Raw genomic sequence first — 22,385 nt, 5'->3', positions numbered from 1 at the left:
CCCAAAGCAAAGGATAGCAGGACAAAGAGAAAGCCGAATCGGCAGCTCATCTGCAGCCAGAGAGAAGCCCATAGGCTCAGTCCCTGAGGGGGCAGAGGAATGACTGATTGCTGGACAGGGGCTCAGAAAAGACCCTGGAGTCTCCACGTGGGAAGATACTTGGAAGGCAGAGCCTCTGGTTCTTGCTACAAGCTGACCGGCTCTGTGATTCAGCTCTGTGTGACCCCTCCAGGACCAGGCTTGCAGCCCCCTCCCCAGCTGCACGCTCTTTCCTGGGCTGCTCCATCTCTGGCGCATTCTTCTCCACTGAACTAAAATCCTTGTCTTGCAAGGGGTCCTGGACAGAGAGCTCTGGCTCTGCTTCCACGTGTGAATCGGCTCCTGCATGTCCACCTCTCCCCTTCCTCTAGGGAAAGATCAGGCTCCTGGCTCCCGGGTTCCTTGCTTTTTCAGCTGGAACCTTCCTAGTTCCTTGCGGGACAATCTGGTTTCATTTTTCCATCCTGGTCGCCCTCCTCTGAAGAAACCCGGGGTGTTTTGTGTTACTTAGAACTGACCACATCCGCCTGATGTGATGACAGTGGAGGCCAGCCTCAAGCCGTCCTCTCAGAGGCCATGGGTCAGCCTGGGTCCCCATGCTGTCCCTCATAAGCCTGGATGTCTGAACCCAGAGGCCTTCTTTGTGATCCTTGCACTAAGCAAGAAGAGCCCTGGTTTCTATGACCTGAGCACTCTGCACCCAAACCCAGCCTGGGCTGTGTCCCTGGTGCTTCCTTTGTGGGCCCAGGGCCAGCCTCCCCTGACTCTCCAGTGTCCCTGGCAGCTCTGGGGGCATGTGCCACCCTGTGTTGCTGGAGTAGAGCTCGGACAGGGGGAATGAAACCAGCCAAGGTCTGTTGGTGATTCAGGTGGTAAGACAGAAAGAGGAGAGGGCTGGACCAGGATGCTTTTCTGGTTGTCGGCTGTGTGCCTGGGGCAAGCTGCTCTGCCCGTCTGCTTCCATTGTCTTTAGGGTCAGAGGATCATTTCTGTCCTGCTTACTGGCGGAAGAGCAGAAGGACTGATGGGCTTTATCAGCTATAAAACAACCAATAGATGTGAGGCTAGTCACAGGGTCAGGATTTGGGCTCCTGCAAAAGTGCACAACAGGCAGGAGGCAGGGCCGGACCTGGATTCTGACGGCACAGCTCATCCTCAAGGCCAGGCCAGGCTGTGCCCACAGTGAGGCCACTTTGTGGACCCCGGGCCACGGAAGCGTGGAGAAACATGGCCAAAACAGAGGAGGCCACAGCCCCTCCTTTCCCACCAGCCTCTCTGGCACATTCTAAGCTTCTGCAAGGGTGCTGTGCCAAGGCCAAGAGAGGGAGGCGGGGGCAGAGGTCTCTGAGAAGTAAAGTCTTCCTTCAGAGACCCAAGTAGGACCTTTCCCAGGCCCTACCCTGGCCCAATTGTGCCCTCAGCCCCCTGGAGACAGGAAGTGTGGTGACCCTGAGGCAGAAACAGCCTGTGTGGCCTCTGGGGAGGCTGTGGAAGATGTGGGCTGAGGCCACGAGCAGGGCTGTGGAGGAGACACCATCTCAGCGAGGGCCTCTGGGGAGGACGGCGTCTAAGGCCAAGGAGCGTGCCCTCCCTGGAAGATCTGAGAGGAGAATCTTCTAGAACAGAGTAGGGACCACCTTGGAGGCCTGGTATGAGTCTTGGGTGGTGTCTAGGGTAAGGAGAAAGGAGCCAGGCCACCCTTTGGTGCTGGAGCCCATCTTTTTGGACCTCAGCCTCTCTCACTGAGCAAATTCTGCGCTCTCACTGTCTCTCTGGGCAAATTTCATTCACCAAACTTGCAAAGAAGGCTTCCTTTTCCCTATTCGGTCCTTTCCCGCTGGCTCAGCACCCTGGGGAGCAGTCTGGTGGTGCTCCGATCTATGTCTCTACCCACAGGCTGAGCCCTTGAGGTAAAATAGTAACAGTTAAGGCTTATTCACCACGTCCCTAGCACTGAGTCAGATGCTTTACACACTAAATCCAAGTGTCTTTGCACACTAAATCCACGTGTTCCTCACCTAAACCCTGAGAGGTGGCGATAATTACCCCCACCTTGTAGAACTGGAGACAGGCTCAGAGAGGTCGCGTCACTTGGTCAGTGGGTGGTAAAGCCAGGCTGGGAGCCCAGGAGTCTGCCCCCTTCACTGTTCCTCACTAGGATGAGGGGCCAGGCCCACCCCATGCCTGTCTCAAGGTAGTGAATTAGACACAGAACTGCTGGTGTCCCCCTGCCTGGGGTGGAGGAAGCTCATCTGATGAGCTTTAGGGACTCTGGGGAGCCAGTTTAGTCTAGTTGTTTTGAGAGCTCTCTGCAGAGAGGAGTGCACCCATCTATCCACCCATCCAATATTTAATGAGTGCCTCCCGCATGCTGAGATCAGTTCCCGGCCATTGAGATACATCACCGACTAAAGAGACAATCTTTGTCTTTGTGGAGACTATATTCTAGAAGGAGGAGCAAACAGTAAGTTCTACAGCATGTTAGAAGGTGCTAAGACTGTGCACAACAGGGTACAGCAGTGCTGTGGGCTGAATGTATCCCCCTAAATTTCCTATGTTGAAGTCCTAATCCCCAGTGTGATGGGAGGTGGGATTTCTGGGAGGAAATCAGGTCACGGGGGTGGGGCCCTCATCATGGGATTAGTGCCCTTATAAGAAGACACACAGGAGAGATGACCTCATTCTCACTGCCACGTGGGGATATGTGAGAAGGTGGCCATATGAAAACCATAAAGAGGGCTCATGCCAGATCTGCTGGCACCTCGACTGGACTTCCCAGTCTCCAGGACGGTGGAAATAAATATTTGTTGTTCAAGCTGCTCAGTCTCTGGGATTCTTGTTATAGCATCTGGGATGGACTAAGACCAGCTGGGGAGGAGGGTTGAGGGTAGCGTGAGCAGGAGGCAGGCTGCAATAGCTGGGGGTGGTTGGGGTGATCCTCACTGAGAAGGTAAGAGCTGGGCGAAGATGTGAGGGAGGAGAGGAGCAGCCCAGGATGTATCTGGAGGAGTCTTGTGCCCTAGAGTGAAGATCCCACACAGACAGAAGCCTGATGTGTGCAGGGAACAGCATGGTAGGTGTGGAGGAAGAGCAGGAGGTGAGTCCCAAGGGAGGAGGGAGAGGTGAGTTGTGTGAACCGACCATGGCTGTTCATCTAGTGACAAAGCCAGCCACGGCAGGGTCGACGGACCTTCTCACAGAGTCACTCTGAATGCTGGGTGGCATTAGGGCATGGGAAGAAGGAAGGAAGTAGGGCCACCTGTTAGCAGGCTCTGGTCCTCACACAAGAGGGCTGGGGCTGGATGCAGAGTCCCCGGCCAGCCCCACCCTCGGTGGAGGGCACAGCACATGGTTTACCAGTCCATTCATCTAAATTATTTGTGTAATACTTACAATGACAGGATCTGGAATCATACAATACTTTTAATTAAAGAATTTAAATAAGGGCAATTAAACCTGGCAGGAGAGATGCCATGGCACACAGAGAGCTTATTGGAATGGAAACCAAGTTAAGTATGGAAACGGCATTTTTTTTAAAAAAAGGGAAAGCTGAATGTATAGATTAAGAGGGCTAATAATAATTCCTAGAGCTGGCTTCCCAGCCCCCAGCCTAACTCCTTCTCCTTCCGAGCCTCTCTGGAGTAGAGACTAGGAAGGGTGTGAGAGGCAGGGTGAGTGAAAGCAAGTTTCTCTTGTAAAAGCTCTGTGTGTATGTGGGGGGGGCGGTTCCCGTCGTGGCATGGCGGAAACGAATCTGACTAGGAACCATGAGGTTGTGGGTTCAATCCCTGGCCTCGCTCAGTGGGTTAAGGATCCAGTGCTGCCATGAGCTATGGTCTAGGTGATAGACACAGCTCAGATCCAGTGTGGCTGTGCGGTGGCTGTGGTGTAGGCCGGCAACTACAGCTCTGATTGGATCCCTAGCCTGGGAACCTCCATATGCCTTGAGTGCAGCCCTAAAAACAAACAAACAAACAAAAGGACCATGGAGTGATGACCATATGTCTGGTGGGGCATGTGGAGCTGTGGTCCCTGGGGCTGAGGGGCACTGAGGAACTGACCCCAGATCACCCAGCCACGCACCTCATCTGTTTCCTCAAGTGCGTGTCTACGCAGCCAAAGGTGGGACCAGGCTAACCTGTGCAGTTCTTCCTTGGGGGGGGCAGGCTGGGTAAATGGCTTACACAGTCCCTGGGGCGCATGTGATACCATAGATTACTGGGACCTAACTTCTGAGCCAGAGGGTCTGAGATGGGACCCCAAATGTGGCTTTTGTCTTTTTAGCGCTGTACCCGCGACACATGGAGGTTCCCAGGCTTGGTGTCCAATTGGAGCTGTTGCCACCAGCCTACGCTGGAGCCACAGCAACGCGGGATCGAGCCATGCCTGCAACTTCCACCATGGCTCACGACAATGCTGGATCCTTAACCCACTGAGCGAGGGCAGGGATCGAACATGCAACCTCATGGTTCATAGTCTGATTCGTTTCTGCTGCACCAGGAAGGGAACTCCTCAAATGTACCTTTTTAAGCTCTCCAGTATTGCAGCTGCTAGTGGAGCTGGTTCAGGGACCACCCTTTGGGGACCAAAAGCAGACCATCATCCTCTCTCAGGAAAGGATGGGGCCTGGCTTGCCACTTGCACTTACTACCCAGAGGCAGCCCGTCTGGAGCAGCTGGGCTGGGCTGAGCTCGGGCTGGCCTCAGGTTTGCAATCAAGGTGTTTACCAGGAGGTTGTATGCAGTCTGAATCCTGTATTCCAAAGACTCTGCTTATTGGAGCTCCCGTTCCACTTTCCATTCTAATTAATTTTCCACAGGCAAGTGGCCCGGTGGGTCTTTGGCTTTAAGCACAGTGGGCTCAGGAGTTTCCAGGTTAAGTAGTTAATGATTAGTAATCAAATACTTCAAAGCATGGGTGGGATGTTAGCGCTAGTTAAAGAAAGCTTGGGATTATGTCTTTTTGTAAAGGAAAGTGGTCTTTCTGTATTATGCATATTCAACGTGCGGTTTATTCCAAAAGAGCTTTGGTGCGTGTCTTTTGCAAAGAAGATGCACCTGTGCCTGAGTGAGATTCTGTCTGGGATTTGCTATGAGGTCTGTTGGACTGAAAATGGGGTAATGGCAATGTCAAGTGCAAACAGAAAGGTGAAGGTGGGTATGGAGATAGCAGGATGGCAGGAGGGAGTTTGCTGAGGAAGCAAGAATCCAGCCAGTTCACACATACCCACAGCTGGCTTGGCAGGGAGACCCCAGCCCCAGACTCCCAGTGCAGCGATCCGTGGGTTTTCTAGAAGCAAGGCAAAGGCTCCATGGCATGGTGGTTTGAAGCAGGGGCCCTAGCGGCAGAATCCCCAGATTTGACTTGGACAAGTTATGTAATCTCTCCGTACCTCAGTTTCCTCCTCTGCAGAACAGGGATGCTAAACTATCTGCCGGAAAGTCATGAGGATTAAGTGATATTTACAAGCAGGTGCAGTAGTACCTGGGGCATAGTAAGCCCCGGATAAACGTTTGACAGATACATTTTAAAATCTCACCCAGCTCGGAACAGTGAGGTGCTTAGCCGTGACACCTAGCCCCTGTTCCTGATCTCTGCGGGATGAATGGGGGAAAGAAGAAAGCGCTGACTGCCATAAACTAAAAATAACTAAGAAAATATTCAGAGCCTAAACAAAGCTTTGTCAGTCCCTCAAACTGGACAGTTCCACACTTGCCCCTTCATGTGACATGGAAATGAAAAGCTGCTTTATTCCAGACCCATAATGAAACACCCGATTATAGTCTTTTCTTTTCAGTACAAAAGGTTGTCGAAGCAGGACTTCCTGACAGTGCCTGGGGATTGGAGCAGGAGAAAGTCAAGGACTCCTCCTCTTTGCGTGCTGGGAAATTCTTTGGCAGAATCAGTGGTGCTCCCTGGGAAATGAGCTCTGTAAATAAGTTCTTTTTCGAATGGGTTACTCATCTTGCATCAAATTATCAAATTAGACCTCACAAATCAGAGCCAGTGGTCCCTGGCCAGGGGGGCTCGGCTCTGTGCTCAGCTCTCTTCCTGGCAGTCTCCAGGAAAATCTCTTTGCTTTGGAAAATCTCTTCCTCTCTCCTGGCCTTAATGGTCATCTCTGCTGTTATGCTCCATGTTCCCCGTTTGGAAAAGGCATAAAGGCTGCGCTAAGAATGAGGCAAGCAGATTTCCATCGCAGCACAGCGGAAATGAATCCGACTAGGAACCATGAGGTTGCAGGTTCGATCCCTTGCCTTGCTCAATGAGTTAAGGATCTGGGGTTGCCGTGAGCTGGGGTGTAGGTTGCAGATGCAGCTCGGGTCTGGCATTGCTGTGGTTGTGGCTTTGGCCGGCAGCTGCAGCTCCAATTGGAACCCTAGCCTGGGAACCTCCATATGCAACAAGGGCAGCCCTAAAAAGCAAAAATAAATAAATAAATAAATAAATAAATAAATAAATAAATAGGCAAGCATGGGGCAGGAGGATGACGACACCCCCCCCCATCAAGATGCTGCCCTGTATGCCCTTGGACTCCCAAAACAGGCCTTGCCAACCACAGAACCCAATGGCCAATGGGAGTGATGGCGCAGCCCAGAGTCTGGGGCAGCACGAACACCCTGAATTTCAGCAAAGCCTCCTGTTTTAACAAATATTCATACAAATTGCCACTTCCCTTCATATAGTATGCATGCTTTTTAGTAAAAATTATCTCCACCTCCCTCCCCCAAATCTGAAATTAGAGGAAGAATAAGAAGGAGTACCCCATTTCACGTGTGTCTGTGTATTGCAACATGGGCTGATTAACACTTAAAAGTGTTCTTGTAGGGATTTTGCAACTAAGCAGGGCCCATCGACTGTTACGTTCAAAGGTCCTTGAAATACTCTAGTGCAATTCAGTTTTTCAGCCCACACGTAAAAGGACAATCATTGAGGGCTGGGTTTGTCCATCTTTGGGTTTCCCACAGTAGCAGCACCCGGTGCATAGTAAGCCCTGCATAAAAGTTTGACAGATAAATTTTAAAATCTCACCCAGCTCGGAACAGTGAGGCGCTTAGCCATGACACCTAGCTTGAGATTGTCACACAAGATATTTGTGTGAATATTTGTCAGTTTTTTAGAAAGGACTCCTTCATTTGATCCATAGCACCCGAGATGCCTCTTCTATTTCAGGCTTTCCATTAGGTCCTAGAGACACTGAAAGTATAAGACACCTCTGCCCTCCAGTCTATTGGTTGATGGGAGAGAGGGGCATGGAGAGAAATAACAGGCGAACAATTCCATTAAGTGGGATAAAGATGATCCTCATACCAGGAGTGCAGCTCATTTTCAAGTTCATGGTGCTTTCTAGTGAGGCAGGCCTAATGGGGCTTCTAGGTGGAAAAAGCTCTCAGGGCATCCTGTCTAACTTCAGGAGCTTAGAATTATAGAATTTCAGGGTAGATGAGCCCTTAAAACCATCTGGTCTGACTCCACTTAGAGTGATAGCACCTTTGATGGCCTGTTGCATGGTTCTTTGAGGCCACTTCTTCCTTGAATGGCCACCCTCATGCCCAGACATCTCTGATTGTGAGAAAGCTGCTCTGTAAATTGTTCTCGAATCTTGCCCCAGCTGGTCCTCCCTCAGACTGCTCTCTTCTGCCTAGAGAAGCCCTTCAGATATTTGAGGGCAGAGATTAAGCACTTTTTTTCTTCTTTTTTTAGGGCCACCCCTGAGGCATATAGAAGTTCCCAGGCTAGGGGTCTAATCAGAGCTGCAGCTGCTGGCCTCCACCACAGCCACAGCAATGCAGGATCCAAGCCGATGCTACAACTTAACACCACAGCTTACAGCAACGCCAGATCCTTAACCCACGCAAGGCCATGGATCGAACCCGCGTCCTGATGGATGCTAGTCAGATTCGTTTCTGCTGAGCCACGACGGGAACTCTGAAATCAGGCACATCTGAAGTTTTTCTGGCTTCAACCGTGAACTCAAAGAGACAGACTTCAAGGAAGTTAAAGGGTACACATCATAACAACCTTCCTAGGGCATGAATCCCTTCAGTAGCATCTTGAAGAGAGGACTCCGGCATTTGCTTAACTATTCAAAGTAATGGTGATGGGGGGTGGCTGGTGGGGAGGGAAGTGTCTTGTTATCTCTGAGAGGGGTTTGCCTGACAGGTGTCCTGCCACAAAGTTCTCCTCTGTAGTGACCGGGTAGCTGCTTTCTCCCTCTTCCTCCATCAGTCCAGGGGTCCCTGACTAAATGCCTTTCACTAAAACTGCATCATCAAATCCCAGAATCCCCCAAATCTCAGTATGCGGGCTACTCTGGAAAGATTTAAAGTCATATACTTAATGCATATGACTTTGTGATCCCTGTACGTAGTCAGTTGAGGAAATTCTTTAATCCCGGAGGAGTCAGAATTTAGGAAAATCATGGAGAGAGTTCCCATCATGGCTCAGCAGCTTAACCCAACTGGTATCCATGAGGACACGGGTTCAATCCCTGGCCCTGCTCAGTGGGTTAAGGATCTAGCATTGCCGTGAGCTGTGGTGTAGGTCACAGACGAGGCTCAGATCTGGCATGGCTGTGGCTGTGGCGTAGGCCAGCAGCTGCAGCTCCGATTCAACCCCCTAGCCTAGGAACTTCCATATGCCACACTGTGGCCCCCAAAAAAGAAAAGAAAAAAAAAAACATGAAGGAAGAGCTACCTCTTCTAATGTTAATAAAGTTTCCTCAGATGTGGATGTGGGAAATGTTGGCTGTCTAGAGCTGGATGTCCACTGGCTTCCTCAAACCCAGAGCCTAGATTCATAATCTCTCCTCACAACTACCTCCACTTCAGCCTTCACTGCTTCCGATAGACTACAGAAATGTCTCTGAGAGTCCTCCCAACAGCTGCCTGGCCTTTACTCCATGGCAACCAGGCCCATCCCCTTTCTCTCGGGGACGATGGAACATCCCCCTACTTTCTTCCTTGTCTCCCAATCCACCTTGCCCTGTGCTGCCAGAGGATTCAAACCCCATCGTGGCATTCTACTGTTTGAGAACCTCTCCTAGTTCCTCCCTTTGCTCTTAAGGTGAAGTTCAAACTTCTCAGCATGGTTTTCAATGGTCATTATCTGCCCCAAACTGACTCTTAATGTCTGATCTCTCTTACACACCATTGAAAATTCTAAATTCCACCCACACCAACAATGAATTTCTATTCCTCAAGCGTGTTCTGCTTTTCTTACCTTTGCAGATGTTGAGTCTCTACCTGGGGGGTTCTCCCTTTCTACCCCTGGGAACTGACCTACAACTTTCAAGATCCAGGTGAACATGCCTTGAATCTGAAATCCTCCTGAATTGTGTGGACAGAGCCCATCACCCCAGGATCCCACAGCACTGTGCCCCCTCATTTCTGCTCTCATCAGCCAGTTTTGTTATGGGTTTATATGCCCATGAGCTCCTCCAAGGCAGAAGCCGTGTCTCATTCATATCTGCATCCCTCTTGCCCAACCCCCATGCTCAGTAAATGTTTGATGAATGACTGAAGGAAAGAATGTTCATCATTGGAAAATTGCTCATCAGAGTCTTGTACATCAGCGTTGCCGAGAGATGTTTTCATCAAATGTGGTTTCTCAGTGTCAGTATCCGATGCTGTCCTGATTCATCCTGAAGCATTGGAAATTCAGAAGAGCTTGCAGGGGTTGGAAGAAAGGCATTTTATTTGTTAAAGAGAAAATCAGGCTATAAGATGGAACACTAAGATATGCAAATGCCTATCTTCTTTGTAGGAGAACCTGGGAGAATCACACTAGATTATTTTGAAATTAATTCAGTCTAAGTGTCTGTGGAGTTTAAAAGCAGCCCTCAGGAGAGTAAATAATGCAAAATGTGAAAGTGAAAAGGAGATTTGAAATGCACCAGTAAAATCTTCTTGCAGCCCATCTTCTGCACCAGAACATTTGAGTTCATAGGATCCCCATGTAATTCGCAGAGATTAAAATTTATTGCAAGAAAATTAGCACAAGCAATGACTTTAGTCATTTAGAAGGCTCCCAGGTTCCTTTAGCCTCATCAACAGTAGCTCCTAACCAGTGAGGGCTTGGGGACCGATTCCTGGGTGCTTGATAAATATTGATCATTTTGCATGACACGAAAATTTCATATACATTCATTTTAAAATATCAAGTGAGAGTGGCTGCTCTGGGTTTGCCAATTAGAGATTTAAAATATTATTTCCAAACAGTTCCCCTTGGTAGAAGGATCAAAGAGGTGATTGCCAGAGTGCTCTGGGAGTTTTAATTAGATTTATGTGTAAGTAGCTGGAAACTGCCTGGTCCTCAGGGCTGCACACACCAACGTGGCCTGCTTTGTTGGTCCCTGTATCCCTTCAAGCAAGAACATGTGTGGCTGCCTGTTCAAGACTGAGATGAGTGAAGGAAGGAGCTGGATTTTGGAGGACTCTTCCCTTTTTCTCTCCCAGTCAGGAAAGGGCAGATGAGATGAGGACAAGCCAGGGCACGGTGTCATCTGGACCCAGGCCTGTGTGGGAAGGCTCTCTCTCTTCAAGGGCTGGACAAGGGTCGGATGGGCTTGTAGGTAGGGCTGGGATGTCAAAGCAGCCTGCGTTTGAATTCAGACCGCATGACAGAAGGAGCTCTGTTCCCCTGGTGATTCTGGAGCTCCTGGGAGGAGCAAGGCCTGTGAAGGGGCCAGGGAGCTCACTTCTGTTCAAGAACACGCATAGCTGGTGACACAACATCCCCAGAGTGGCAAGTGTCAGCTGAGCTATGATCTCTGGGCACTATTGCAGGGTAGCCTGGGTCCTCTCTCCGTCCTTCTCCCAGTGAGCTGAAGCAGTGTGCTCGTCCATTCCAAGACCTCATATGCACCTGTCCACCTGTCCACCTGCCTGGCTCATCCCACCAAAGGCTAGGCTCCTCAGGGCAGCCTCAGACCCTCCAGCAGCGGGGTTGGGGTGGGACCTTAGTGGCCAGGCAGGGTCCTGAAGACCCCAGAGTCATGGGGAGAAGGAGGAAGGAAGAGAATAGGATCTCAGCCTCTCAGTAACTCTTCTTCCTGCCTCTCTCCCCCTTCTCGAATCTCTCTTCCTCAGTCAGCTCTATAAACCTGGCCACCAGGGGCTTTCCAAAACCCAGTCCTCAACACATTAGCCCGCCATCACACAGCTCACCTCCTATAGGAACAGAACCAGACCCAGCTGCGCCCCAGGCTTCTCTCCTGCTATGCCCATGCGCTCAGACATCTGCCACACTGGACCATCTGCAGCTCCCTGCATGCAGCCTGGATTTGATGCCCTGCAGCTTTTGCTATTTCCCTCCTGGAAGGCCCTTCACTCCTCCTCTATAAAGCAAACCCCTATGCTTTCTTCAAAGGCCAAGTTATGTACTGTTTTTTCTGCAAATCCACCAGCCCTGCCCCAACCCACCACCCCCATCTTCCTGCATGGCGTCATTTAGTTCCCAGGAGGAAGCTGAGCTCAGGGGCATTGCAGGCCTGGCTGAAGGCAGTAGAGAGAGGCCTGATATGAGCCCTCGCAAGACCCTCCAGAGGGTATGATGCTCCTCTTGCCTGGCCAAGCCAGCCTCACTCAGCTCCACAGGCTGACGGATCCATTTCTCTCTGTTGCCTCTGGCCCACAAGCCTAGTTTGCATTTAACTCAAGCTGGGAGACAACTGCTACTTCACCATCAAGCCCATGCTCAGCCTTCCTCCCTGACCACACATCTCCAGGCCTCCTTCTGCCTTGCAATTATTGACTGATTGATTGATTGTCTTTTTAGGGCCGAACCCACAACATATGGAAGTTCCCAGGCTAGGGGAGAACTGGAGCTGCAACTGCCAGCCTATACCACAGCCATAGCAATGCAGGATCCGAGACGCATCTGTGACCTACACCACAGCTCATGGCAATGCCAGATCCTAAACCCCCTGAGAGAGGCCAGGGATCGAACCCACATCCTCGTGGATTCTGGTTGGGTTAAGCTGCTGAGCCATGATGGGAACTCTCTGCCTTTCAATTTAGAGGAGGGGGAGGGGAAATTCAGCCCTGTGCTGTGTCACTCTGAGCCAGAAGCTTGGCGGGAGAAAGTGACAAAGGCTTCTGCCAGGCACAATGTGGGGTCAGAACAGGATGCAGCTGGGGCATCTGGGGCCCCAACAGGAGAGAGGGAGGTGGGAGGAAGATGTGCCCTGTATTCTAAACCTCAGCCCGGACTCTGATCTTCTTCTAGGGGCTCTTCCAACATTAGATTAGAAGTGATTAGAAGTTAAAAAGAGAGTTTAAGGGAGTTCCCACTGTGGCTCAGTGGAAATGAATCTGACTAGCATCCATGAGGGTGTAGGTTCCATCCCTGGCCTCGAGCAGCAGGTTAAGGATCTGGCGTTGCCATGAGCTTTGGTGTTAGTTGAAGATTTGGCTCAGATCCTGAGTTGCTGTGGCTGCAGTGTAGGCCCGCAGCTACAACTCTGATTCGACCCTGAGCCTGGGAACCCCCATATGCTGTGGGTGCGGCCCTAAAAAAAAAAAAGGAAAAGAGATTTTGAAGTAGTTTAGGAATAATAATAATAACAGTGAGCCCCTTGGGCATGTCATTTATCATCTTTGTGCCTCAGCTTCCTCATCTATGAACTTGGGTTGATGGTCTCCATCTAATCACACCCAGTTGTCATGACAAGTAAATTGGTATATATCAGGTGCCTAGGAAGTGCATGACTGTTAGTTATTTCCTTACTGGACAGCCCTTTACAGTTTACGACACATGTCAAAGGTCATGGGGCAGGAAGGGGCAGGGCAGGGGTCACCAGTGCCTGGGCACCATTCCCTTGCATGAACCCCACACCTTCTACAGGCCCAGCCCAGACTTGGGGCTCAGATTGGAGCATCCTGTGCCCACCCTCCGATGGGCTGCCATCTGGCTCCCTGTACTGCCCCCAACATCTGCTTTCCTGGGCTCTCAAAGACCTAGTCTGGGCTCTCACTCCGGCTCTCCCAGGGCCCCTAAATCTCTGACTTGTGTTGAACTTGCTGCTCAGGGATGATCTTCTCCATCCATCTAGGAGCCAACTGAGGGTCTCCCATAGGTGCAGCCGCACTTCCCCTCACCTGCAGGGTGAGGAACTGGACGTGAGGATTCGAATCAGGGTCGGGCCAACTGCACACCTTCTGTGCCCATCAGCCTCCTCGAGGGCGGAAGCCGCCTGCTAGGAGGCTTGAGTCAGGGTCTCTGCCTGTCTGTCCTGTGAATATAGACATTCTGTTCTTGACTGCTCTGGAAGCATCCCCCATGTGCAGCCCCCAGCAGCTCTGATGCCCTAAAACCCTATGGGTCGCTCCCTGCCTATTGCGGGCCTTTCCCCGGGAGGTGGGCATCTCTATCTGTGGGTGGGAACTCTTCCTAACCCAGCGATTCCTTAAGGGCCAGAGGCCTCTGGCCACAGCACTGATTCTCTTCAAAGCTGGGTCACTGTGGGCCGTCTCCAGCTGGCATCTATTTTTTTTTGTCTTTTTGCCCTTTCTGGGGCTGCTCCTGCAGCATATGGAGGTTCCTAGGCTAGGAGTCGAATCGGAGCTGTAGCTGCTGGCCTACACCAGAGCCACAGCAACGTAGGATCAGAGCCGTGTCTGCAACCTACACCACAGCTCACAGCAACACCGGATCCTTAACCCACTGAGCAAGGTCAGGGATCGAACCCGCAACCTCATGGTTCCTCGTTGGATTCATTAACCACTGAGCCACAATGGGAACTCCTCCAGCTGGCATCTTGATCCTGGGGCATCATTTTATGTGCAGATCAGGAAGTGGAGAGCAGGAAGATAAATATTGTCCTCAAAATGGATGGAGACAATGAAGGAAGGTTCTAGGGTCACCAGCGTGCAGACTGCCCTTCACGAAATGGCCCCAGACACTGCTCTTTGAGGAAAACTCATTCCCTACAGACTAAGGAGGAAGGCAGAGGGGATCACAGACCAGAGACCCCTCAGCACTGTGTGTACCTGAGGGAACTGGGCTTTGCTCCTTGAAGGCGCTTGCACAGAAGAAATGTGAGATTTGAGGTCAGAGTCCTGAGTTTAAATCCCAGCCCTGCCCCTCTCACTGTGTCCCCAGGGAAGGGGACTCCCACCTCTGGGCCGGCCTCCTTATATCTAAAAGTTCAATAAAATGACCCTCAAACAACAACAATGACAACCATAATGATAACCTCCCTCAGCGCCAGTATCAGGAGTCAATGAGCCAAAGCAGAGGACACCCCTGGTGCATAGAGGGGCTGGAGTCGCAGCTTCCCCAGGGTCACAGGGACCCGCTCCCCCTCCCTCCTTGGCCCTGGCCTCTCTCCCCAGTTGCCTGGCTGCTGCTCCTCCGGGCTTGGGCTGGTACCTGAGAGAACTGCCAGTGGAGTTTCATCCTCTTGGCTTTGGCGTAGCTGCACTCGATGAGCCTCGGCCGGCTGTTGACGTCTACCAGGCACCGGTTGTCATCGTCGTCGACGGTGGGGCTCAGGATGCCCACGTGGATCTGCTGACTGCTCGTGTAGTACACGTTCTGGGGGTGGGTGGAGGGGAGAACCAGGTCAAACGCTAATGACCAGAGAGATGGGGAGGGTAAGAGGGGCATCTCCCTGGGGCAGCGGGTGAAGAGACCACGATCCAGTGGCCTTCAAATAATTTCCTGCTGCAACGGACAAGAAGAGACCCCTTTACATTACGATTCCGTATAGTGTCTGGTCCATGCGTACAAGGGGAAGAAAATTTTCCAGAACTCCAACTTAGCCTTACTATAGGCGTGCTCTCAATTTTCTATTCTATTCTTTCGTTGAAAAACATTGGTCATAACCTTTTAAATTGATTTCATCACCAACAGTTTAAGAATACTGCTTGAATCCATAATTTTGCAGGCTTGCTGACTTCCTCCATATTTTGTACAAGCTGTAGTACTTGGCTGAGAGTTAAAGAGCAAAGACATGGCCGCGCCTTAGGGAGCTCAGAGTCTTGTGGGAAGGGAGATGTGTAACAGGTAATTTCCATCCGCACTAAGACTGGGAAGAGTGGGAGTGGGCCAGCTTTTACTTAGGGCCAGGCGGCACCTACCGGGAGCTTTGCAGGGTGCTGGGAGGTTCCCTAAGACAGCCCCGTGGTTCGATGTTTCGCCAGGACTTAGGAGACTCGGGGTATAGTTGCACTCAGCACTATGATTTATTACAGTGAAGGGACACAAATCCAATCAGCAAAGGGAAATGGCATGTGGGGCAAAGTCTGGCAGAAACTAGGTACAGGCTTCCAAGGTCCTCTCCCAGTGGTCACAGAGAATCCTCAGGATTCCCCAGGAAGGAGCTGAGATCACGCATTGAAGTGTCTTGATCAGGGAAGTTCTTAGAGACTCAGCGCCCAGGCTCCTTTGGTGGGTGTGGTCACCTAGGCATCCTCTGCCTAGCACATAACCAAATCCCAGACTTCCAGGAGAGCAGGTGTTCAGTATAAACCGTTTTATTTGTACAATCAGTGTGGGCACAGTGAGCCACTCTTACCATCTGTGGGAATGGTGGGAACTGTCCTGAAATCCCAGTTCCCAGTTGCCAGCCAAGGGCTGACCTTGTAAGCAGGTAAGCAAGACTTTCAAAGGAGAGCAGTCGGACTGCCTTTTTTTTTTTTTTTTTTTTTTTTTTTGTCATTTTAGGGCTGTACCCATGGCATATGGAGGTTCCCAGGCTAGGGGTCGAATCAGAGCTACAGCTGCCGGTCTACACCACAGCCACGGCAACTCAGGATCCGAGCTGAGTCTGTGACCTATACCACAGCTCGTAGCAACGCAAATCCCCAACCCACTAAGCATGGCCAGGAATTGAACCCGAGTCCTCATGGATACTTGTCAGGTTTGTTAACCACTGAGCCACCATGGGAACATCCAGGCTGCTTTGTAACACTTTTCTTCTTTTTTTCTTTTGCGCAAAGGGTCAGAGTGTCTGGAAACAACTCCGCAGTTGTAGTGCAAAAACAGCCATAGACAATACACAAATGCATGACTATGTTCCAGTAACACTTTATTTTCAGGGATCAGGCCTGGCTCTGCTCCTATAGGAAAGCCATATGACCCTTGGCCTTCAAAGTTTTCAGTCTCCCTCAACCTCAGGCAGTGGTTCCCAACAAGGGCTCTGAGTGGCCAGCCACAGGGTCTGTGAGCTCTGCTCTGTATTACTAATGAAATTAACATCCCATCTATGATTAGGCTGCATGGATGAATCAAGATATCACATTTCTCTTCTCTGCTTTAGGTTTGAATTCAGGGTCGGCCCTCTTGTTATCCTGATCTATTCAAAGCTTCTCAATGGTAAATATTTTTGATTAAGTTCTTTTTTTATAATGATTTCTTCTTTTGTCTTTTCTAGGGCCGCACCTATGGCATATGGAGGTTCCCAGGCTAGGGGTTGAATTGGAGCTGTAGCTTCCAGCCTACACCAGAGCCACAGCAACACTGGATTCGAGCCACGTCTGCGACCTACACCACAGCTTACAACAATGCCGGATCCTTAACCCACTGAGCAAGGCCAGGGATCGAACCCACATCCTGATGGTTCCTAGTCGGATTTGTTAACAACTGAGCCACGATGGGAGTTTTTTATAATCCTTTTTATAATGATTTTTACTTTTTCCATTAGAGTTGGTTTACAGGGTTCTGTCAACTTTCTACTGTACAGCAAAGTGACCCAGTCACGCATACACACACACATTCTTTTTCTCACATTATCCTCCATCATGTTCCATCAAAAGTGACTAGATATAGTGCCCAGTGGTATACAGCAGGATCTCATTGCGTTTTCACTCCAAAGGCAATAGTTTGCATCTACTAACCACAGATTCCCAGTCCATCCCACTCCCTCCCCCTCCCCCTTGGCAACCACACGTCTGTTCTCCAAGTCCACAGAGTTTCTTTTCTGTGGAAAGGTTCATTTGTGCCATGTATTAGATCCTAGATATAACTGATATCATATGGTATTTGTCTTTTTCTGACTTACTTCACTTAGTATGAGAGTTTCTAGTTCCTTCCATGTTGCTGCAAATATTTTTGATTAATTTCATATGGTAAAAGGAAATTTTTTTTTGGCCATACCTGTGCATATGAAAGTTCCTGGGCTATGGACTGAACCCGTGCCACAGTGGTGACAACACTGGATCCTTAACCCACTGAGCCACTAGGGTACTCCAAGGAAGTATTTCTTGTTTCAGTAAAAGAGGGTGATTGGTGATTGACAAGGGCTTTTAAAACATGGGTGTGGACAGTGAGACACCAACATCATATGCTATCACTTACATGTGGAATCTAAAAAAAGGACACAATGAACTTCTTTGCAGAACAGACACTGACTCACAGACTTTGAAAAACTTATGGTTTCCAAAGGAGGCAGTTTGGGGGGTAGGGGTATGGAGGGCAATGCTATAAAATTGGGTTGTGATGATGGTTGTACAACTATAAATGTAATAAAATTCATTGAGTAATTTAAAAAAACAAAAAAAAAATAAAACATGGGTGCAAGGTATAAAGTGGACAGCATGGTGAGAAGGGCAGTGCTGGCGATGAGGGTCCGGAAAGGTGGTCCTTTGGGGGCGTGTTCTCTCTGAACTTCAGAAGTCCAGGGAGGGAAGGGGTGGAGAAGCAGACAGGGTCACCCTGCAGACATAACAAGAACTTTAGGCCAGTCTATCAGCCAAGGCCTCAATAGCAGACAGATGGCACACTCAAGGGAAAGGCAGCCAAGGAGGGCGTGATAAAGGCATGGGTCTCAATGGTGCAGCTATAGAGTAAGGGAGCCACAGGGACAATATAGTTCCCTGGGCTGGTAACACGGAGCTATTACCACCTAAAGGATGAGAGGAGAGAGCAGGTACCAGAACCTGTAAGAGAGAAGTTGTACACAGTGTGTTGACTTACAAGAAGGGTTCAGGGAGGGAGAGATTTGGGGGTGATAGGGAGCAGTAGTTAATAAACACCCCAACATCCCCTTCCCTTCCCTACTCCATTCTTCTGCTGGGTCAACCCATCGGCAGAACCCAGCTGGAAGCCAGGGAACACGGGAGCCCATGGAAATATTCTGTAAAGTCTACCTGGTAGAGTAGAAGGCAAAGGATGGAGAGTGGCTGTGGAGAGACAGAGGGAAGACACTCATTACAGCGGGGACCTACTCTCCAAGGTAACCTTATAAGTTAGCAGGTTTGGTGAATCCACAGAAATGGACATCAAGACTCTAAGGTGGCTGATTCTTCCCTTAGGAAAGAGGAAGGGTCATAGGGACCAAAGTTCTGAGCAGAGACCAAATGTAGACTGTCTAGCTTCAACGTGGAAAGGGGACCAGAACACAGAGGCAAGGGGAGCCACTTCAACACCTAAATTGAGGAAGAGGTGGGCTTCTCATCAGAATCCTGAGACCATCCATTGTGGGGCCTGGGTTTCTGGTTCACCACCAAGAAAAGCTGATGACCTGCTGTGGCTTCCAGTTTATGGGCACTGAGGGAGAATTTGCTGACTGATAGGATTTAGGAGATTAAATATTCCTTCCATCCATCCCTCCATCTACCCATCCAGCCAACAACAAGTGATCTCTAAGTTGGGTCCTAAAGATACACATGACAAAGCCATGGTTTCTTGTCCTAGATGATCCAATAGTCAAGCTGGGGAAACGTGACTATATGGGGAAACAAAACAGAAAATAATGATCCTGATCATGCTGATATGGGAACTGACCCTGCCTCTTCAAAACAGAAATAAAAATTCACCACTTCCAGAAAGCCTTCCCTGAATATGCCAAAGGGTGGGTCCTCGGTCTGCCACCTGAGCAAAGGTGCCCGGCTACTGACATGCCCTTGGTTGAAGGCATGAAGCTCTCTCCTCAGGGCAGTGGAGAAATCCTCACCTGGCAGGCTCCTGAGTGGGGTGACAGGAAAGCCAGCCACTGGCACCCCTTCCTTCATCGCTGTCATCAGGGCCTGGCTCTCATCTCCAGGGTGGGCTCTGCAGACACAAGCTGCCGCCCAGTAATAGCTACAATCAGCTTGATCCATTTAGCTGTCCTGAAGTGCTTGGAGGAGATGTTCTGAGAGACTTACTATCTGGTGCAGCTGTCATCAGAGCGGTTTACTGCTCCAGAGTCTGGGAGAAGCATAATCAGGACAGACAGTTATGTGTTATTTAAAAAGCAAACAACAAAGTGGATTTTTAAGTGGGGTAACCACAAACTTGGTAGATTCACAGGTGATTCAGCAAAGAGGATTCTCTTGTCACTTGACACCTCAGAAGCCCAGCCAGTGGTGGCTTGAATCAATAAATGGCCTGAGCACAAAAGAGGGAAACAGTTTTGTACAAGATACCCCACTTCTAGCGCCTGCAGGTCCAGATATGCCTTCTGAGCAATGGGGAACCTGTAGGTTTAACAAGGTTTAAATGACTTAGAGTTGCTGTTCACACAGAGGCTATTTGGAAATGACTGGAGACATTTTTGGTGGGTGATGGGGTTGGGAGGAAGGCTGCTTCTGGCGTCTAGTGGGGAGAGGTCACAGGTGCCACTCAACATCCTATAACGTACAGGAGAGCCCCCCGCAGCAAAGAATTATCCAGCCCCGAGTGTCAAGAGTACCGCCATTGAGAATCCCTGCCTTAGATGGCTAATAATGCTGCTGAAACATTTTTAGCTCTTACTATGGGCTGGACATGAAGTGTTGTGCATGCTTTATCCCAGGGAATCTTAATAGCAACTCTATGAGGCAGGTGCTACTATTATCCCCGTCTTATGAATGAGGAAACTGAGGCACAGAGAAATGAACTTGTCCAAAGTTGCACAGTGGGACAACAGTAGTTGAGATTTAAACTGAAGCAGTTTGGAGTTCCCTCATGGCTCAGTGGTTAACAAACCTGACCAGGATCCATGAGGATGCGGTTCAATCCCCGGCCTCACTCAGCGGGTTAAAGATCTGGCGTTGCTGTGGGCTGTGGTGTAGGTCACAGACACGGCTTGGATCTGGTGTTGCTGTGGCTGTTGTGTAGAGGCCGGCAGCCGTAGCTCTGATTCGACCCCTAACCTGGGAACTTCCATATGCTCTGGGTGCGGCCCTAAAAAGCAAATAATAATAATAATAAATAATGATAACCATAATAAATAAAAAAATAAATTGAAGCAGTTTACATCAGAACTGCACCTGTCACCTTTCACCCCACTCGCCTACCAGCATCTGGTCACTCCAGCTCCAGGAGCCAGACAAACTGGAGTCAGGGGAGCTGGCTTGGAAACTTCCACTGTGATCTCTTCCAGCTGAGAGGGCGCCTGGACTAAGGGGAGCAGCCAAGGGCTGCAGGAGCCTTGACTACAAGGCCTATGATACAGATGGTACAAAATGCTAAGATAGCAACATCTTTCCTGTAACTCACATCAGAGGAGGAGGGCGAGCCATTATCCTATCTGTGGATGTTTTACAAACTCCCAGGGCAGAGAAACGATATCCCTGACCCCTCAGCTCTTCCTCAGCAGCAAATAATTGCTTCAGCTCACTCTCCGCTCAGCCCATGCAGCTCAGCAGGGTTACAAACCCCAAATCCTGGTGTTTCATTCTGATGCTTGGGAAAGAAAGAGAAAAATCCCCTGCGAGGTAAAAGGACAAGACATCAGTATCTCAGGTCTCACAGCTGGGGTCAGGGCAAGGACCCATAGCTGAAGGGAAGAGGGCCTCCCAGCAAATCAGGAACATGGAGCAAAATGGAGTTGGCTGGACTGCTTCATAGCCAAGCTGGACAGCCAGCCAGAGACCCCATGGTACCCTTGGGTTACACTCCTGCCTTCAGGGCCACAGGGCCAAAGCCGGGCAAAGACCCCCAGCTTGGAGGTTCCCCTTGCTCTCTGACCTCATCTCCTGGACAAGCAAGGGCCCCCACCCCACAAGACCCAGGTGGTCCCCCTGCCAGGTGGGCTAGCACCCTGTCTCTACTTGGCAGGCTTGGAGGGGGACCTGCCTCTGTTAGAAACTGTGGTTCAGCCTTCACAGGCTCTAGCTGTCCCTGGATCAAACATCACCTCACCGACAGAACCAGCTGTTGGGGGTGGGAACACCTCAGGAAGGGGAGGGTGAGAAGAGACAAACATAATTTTTGGTACACTTGCACAACAGGTATCTTCAGCTGTAACGATGAGGAAACTAAGGCTAAGATGATTTAAAAACCTTGCCAGGTGCATGGGCAGGTTGCTTCTGTCTCTCCTCCCTGACTAGGGGGGAGCCTCAGGGAAGGCTTGGCAGTTCAGGGCCTTCGTCCCACTCCTTGGGCCCAGCAGCCCAGATGGTTCTCCCCACAGCCTGGGCTGTAGCTGGAGACCCACCTCTCATGCTGCCCCAAACCCTCAGCTCAGTTGTCCTTCAGAGCCAGCAAGGGAACTGCTGGTCGTTTCCATCAGGTTGTTCATACTGAGTCCCAGGGGTTCAAGAAGAGAGCCCTGAGAAGAGACAGGTCTGGGAGGACGGCCTGGTAGGTGGGGTTCTAGGGCCCCTCTCCCAGCCCAGCCAGGGCAGATCTTCCTTTTATTTGGCTTTCACCTTGCATTTTCCTTGAACAAAATGTTACTAAGTATTTACAAACAAGTTTGAAAATGACGGCTCTGAACCCTAAGACCTTCCTTCAGGAGGAAGACATTAATGCCTAGTAAACTTTCATCAGACAAAACTTTCCTTAAAAAAGACACATGCACCCACACGTTCATTGCAGCACTATTCACAATAGTCAAGACATGAAAACAACCCAAATGTCCATCGACAGATGATTGGATTAGGAAGATGTGGCATATATACACAATGGAATACTACTCAGCCATAAAAAAGAACAGAATCATGCCATTTGCAGCAACATGGATGGAACTACAGACTCTCATCCTGAGTGAAGTAAGTCAGAAAGAGAAAGACAAATACCATATGCTATCACTTATATCTGGAATTTAATATACGGCACGAACGAACCTTTCCACAGAAAAGAAAATCATGGACTTGGAGAATAGACTTATGGTTGCCAAGGGAGAGGGGGAGGGAGTAGGATGCATTGGGAGTTTGGAGCTAATAGATGCAAACTATTGCCTTTGGAATGGATAAGCAATGAGATCCTGCTGTGTAGCCCTAGGAATATGTCTAGTCACTTATGATGGAGCATGATGATGTGAGAAAAAAAATGTATACATGTAAGTGTAACTGAGTCACCATGCTGTACAGTAGGAAAAAAAATTGTATTGGGATAATAACAATTAAAAAAATAAATAAAAATACAGGTACATTAAAGAAAAAAAACTTTCATCAGCTTAAACTCAACCATTTGGATGAATAGCTTTAACTTCC

At 49.8% G+C, this 22,385-nt stretch overlaps 1 protein-coding gene across 1 annotated transcript in view; it reads right to left on the bottom strand.

Annotated features, from left to right (window-relative positions):
• The window catches only part of GALNT18 (polypeptide N-acetylgalactosaminyltransferase 18), a 367,881-nt gene that overhangs the window by 3,397 nt on the left and 342,099 nt on the right, over positions 1-22,385 (bottom strand). Inside the window, exon 10 of the mRNA XM_005661126.3 lies at positions 14,413-14,577. Within this exon, the coding sequence (XP_005661183.2) occupies positions 14,413-14,577 (165 nt within the window). The remainder of the gene's footprint in view (positions 1-14,412; positions 14,578-22,385) is intronic.

Source organism: Sus scrofa, chromosome 2 (genome assembly GCF_000003025.6).
Source record: "Sus scrofa isolate TJ Tabasco breed Duroc chromosome 2, Sscrofa11.1, whole genome shotgun sequence".
Taxonomy (NCBI): Eukaryota; Metazoa; Chordata; class Mammalia; order Artiodactyla; family Suidae; genus Sus; species Sus scrofa.
The sequence above is the reverse complement of the archived record's forward strand: the minus strand, read 5'-3'. Positions and strand labels throughout refer to the sequence as shown.